The sequence below is a fragment of the Egretta garzetta genome, unplaced genomic scaffold (genome assembly GCF_000687185.1).
Source record: "Egretta garzetta isolate BGI_Z169 unplaced genomic scaffold, ASM68718v1 scaffold64, whole genome shotgun sequence".
NCBI classification, from domain to species: Eukaryota; Metazoa; Chordata; class Aves; order Pelecaniformes; family Ardeidae; genus Egretta; species Egretta garzetta.
In genome coordinates, this window is record NW_009259596.1 from 4,550,836 (window position 1) to 4,554,493 (window position 3,658).

Here is a 3,658-nt window from a genome sequence, read left to right on the forward strand (position 1 = left end):
TCAAAACATTAACTTCCTTCTTTTTAATACTGAAATCTCTGGAGCTTTTCTGGGAGTGGGTAGGTGGGTGTGGGGGGGTGTGGGTGTAATTCCTCTCTTCTCCCTTTCTCTCCCTGCCTCCACACAGAGATGGAAAACCTTATGTAAAATTGTCATGGGGAAAAAAAATTCTTGCTGTAATGTTAGCACTGAAGGTATTGCTTCAAATAATAACCACATCCTCTGTGGGTTTAATCATTGTTTTGTGGTAGTTATTCTTATTTAATTAATTACACATAACAGTCCTCAGGAAAGTATTATTAGGGATTTTTTTCAAAGATATATATGGCTACAAAGAGAGTTGTAATTTTTTGTCTTCATCTTTATTCATTTCTCTGTCTGTCCTGATTTCGACTGGGATGGAGTTAATTTTATTCCTAGTGGCTGGCATAGTGCTTTGTTTTGGATTTAGCATGAGAAGAACATTGATAACACACTGATGGTTTAGTTGTTGCTGAGCAGTGCTTACACCAGTCAAGGACAGTTTTCTGCTTCCCCTGCTCTGCAGGGGCACAAGAAGGTGGGAGGGGGCACAGCCAGGACAGCTGACCCCAACTGGCCAAAGGGATATTCCACACCATATGGCATCATGCTCAGTATAGAAACTGGGGGGAGCTGGCCAGGGGGCAGCGATCGCTGCCTGGGGACAGGCTGGGCATCGGTCAGCGGGCGGTGAGCAGTTGCATCACTTGTTTTTGCTGGGTTTTGTTTCTCTCTCTTATTGTTTTCCTTTTTGTTACAATATATTTTTATTTTATTTTATTTCAATTTATTTCAATTATTAAACTGTTCTTATCTCAACCCATAAGTTTTCTTACTTTTGCCCTTCCCATTCTCTCCCCCATCCCACTGGGGGCAGGGGCAGTGAGCAAGTGGCTGGGTGATGCTTGGCTGCTGGCTGGGGTTAAGCCACGACACTATCATGTTCATCATTATGTCATTTTGATAATATCCAGGCTAACTGTAGTAGTTCCTCCTGAATGTGGAAAAGACGGAAACACATGCAGTAAGGATTTCATCACAGCTGGAGATTTTTATTTAAAGCTTTAAATAAAGGAAGTCGCCTTTCTTGTATTTTTTCTTGCATTTCTGCTCTCGCTTCACTTTACTCTCATGTACTTTTTCTAAAGAACTCTGTTTTGTGGAGCAATTAAGACATAGTAGTAATGGCCAAAATCCATCTTGACTGTTATCAAAGTGGGTTTTGCAGTCCTTCTTTTAGTACTTTGATGGTAACATCAGACAATGTGATATGCTGTTACCCCTGGTGTCTTTCTTGCAGTTTCTCATTTTATACAGGTTTAGTTTGATATATAATTTGATGCCCTTAAATTGTATGGCCGTGGAGATAGGTCTGAACAAGGTTATAAAGGTTATTAGTCTTTTAGCTTGCTTTCCAGCGACCCCCTGCACACCCCTATTGACACGACAGCCTGCACTTGGGGAACACCACGAGCAGTCCAGGGCTTTGGAGGCTTCCTCTGCGCAGACAGACATGGCCATGAATTAGTAGTAGAAGTAGAAAAGAAGCAACTCTGAAAGCCTTTGCTATTTAGGCACTACTAAGCAGCATCCAGGCTGAGATCTGGCTTTAGACAGTTCAATCTACATCTTTTGGAGCATCAAGTTCTGGTGTTTAATGGGCTTGAGAGAAGCATTGGCAGTTTCCATAAGGCATCTAGTCAGTTGGTGTAGTTCTGCTGAAAACATACTACTAGGAAAAACTGTGGTGGGAAATGTGTTTTACTAGATTGTTATTTCTCTGTTGAGTGATAGCATGCTTTTGTTTGACAAAAAATACTCTTAAGGAGAACCTAAGGTATAAGCCAATAAATTGTATTAAGCTCTTGATAATTTACTTTCTATAAAACCAGTTTGGTCCTAGTTTCTTCTCCATACTCCCAGTTACGTAGTCTATGTACCTAAATTATCCCATTACTGAAATTAGAAGACATTTAAAGTGTTCTTCATTGCCAGGCAGCAGGCCCAGCTAGATAAATAGCACTTATGACTGCTTCAGGTTATCAAGCCATTTGTCTGGTTTATTTTTGACATTTCAATGGTTCAAGTTAAAAGATACTCTCTCCTCTTACATAAAACTGTTAGCCTCTGAACTTTTTGTTCAAGTAAATAATTTTTTTATTTTCAAACATAGGGTCAAACAGCCCTCAGTGATAAAATTTTACACATAACAAATCCTGGTGTTGCTAGGCACTACTTTAGGTATTCTTCCTGCCATCTTTATGCCTGTAGCTAATATCTCACTATGAAAATGGTTTTGATTATATTTTTTCACTTATTAAGCAGGGTTTTTTGTGTTAAATCAATACTAATCCATGGGTGTTTTTTCTCTCCCTTATTTTTAGGTCATTGGAATACTGGATGTGTTCACACCAGATGTTACACTGGAGAAGTTTAATGACTTGTAAGTTCTGAGTTGGTTGTGTTTGGGAGCAGGGCATCATTGCTTCTGTGGGAGGAAGGGTTGTTGCTTTTTTAAATGGAGAATTCCAAAATCGTTGCTTTGTGGATTTTGTTCTGAATTTCATATTAATATAACTCTTACGTGCACCTTCAGAATTGGTAGGCTGAGGTTTTCAGATTGTTATTAGAACCAGTTACCTATCTCATAAGGTGTGTACTTCTTTCAGCCCTTAATAATTGGCAGTTTGGTGGATTCCCTAATCCACCCTTCAAGTACTGATTCCTTGCCCTAAGGCCCAGGTTGCCCAAATGATAGGACAACTCTTAACCCAAACAAGTAGGCTGAAAATGATGCGTGCCATACGACATATCTCCGGTGCTGAATTTTTTAGTGGTTATGCGCACTGTGGTTTGTTGTACTCCCTGACTGGTTTCACAGTCCAGTGGTCCAAACAGGAGAAGATATGAATTGTTCCTAGCACCAGGCACATAAGTCTCCCTGTCCTTTTGGCGGCATCTCAGACACAAGATATATAGCATGTCTGTTGTTTTGCTTGTGGATCCTGCAGCAATTCTTCTGAGTTACAGTCACTAGAGAAACAGTAGTCAGAAGTCCTGGTGGGCTTAATGTACATTTCATGTTAGAATCATAGAATCATTAAGGTTGGAAAAGACCTTTAAGATCATCAAGTCCAACCATTAACCTAGCACTGCCAAGTCCACCACTAAACCATGTCCCTAAGCACCTCGTCTACCCATCTCTTAAATACTTCCAGGGATGGGGACTCAACTGCTTCCCTGGGCAGCCCATTCCAGAGCCTGACAACCCTTTCAGTGAAGAAATTTTTCCTGATGTCTGACCTAAACCTCCCTTCGTACAACTTGAGGCCATTTCCCCTCGCCCTATTGCTTGTTACATGGGAAAAGAGGCCGACTCCCATCTCGCTACAGCAAGGAACCCCAGTTCCCTCAGCCGGTGCTCATCAGACTTGTGCTTCAGACCCCTCACCAGCTTTGTTGCTCTACTCTGGACATGTGCCAGCAACTCAATGTCTGTTCTATAGTGAAGGGCCCAAAACTGAACACAGTATTCTAGGTGCAGCCTCACCAATGCCGAGTACAGGGGCACGATCACTTCCCTGCTCCTGCTGGCCACACTATTCCTGATACAAGCCAGGATGCTGTTGGCCTTCTT

General features: G+C 41.6%; 1 protein-coding gene across 3 annotated transcripts in view; it reads left to right on the plus strand.

The window, feature by feature from the left end:
* MAPK12 (mitogen-activated protein kinase 12) overlaps positions 1-3,658 on the plus strand; it is a 45,741-nt gene that overhangs the window by 8,235 nt on the left and 33,848 nt on the right. For all 3 annotated transcript variants that reach the window (XR_004841912.1, XR_004841913.1, XM_035893693.1), the window contains exon 2: positions 2,406-2,464. Coding sequence is in view for 1 of the 3 variants with exons in the window: in XM_035893693.1 (XP_035749586.1) it covers positions 2,406-2,464 (59 nt within the window). In the remaining 2 variants the exon portion in view is untranslated. The remainder of the gene's footprint in view (positions 1-2,405; positions 2,465-3,658) is intronic.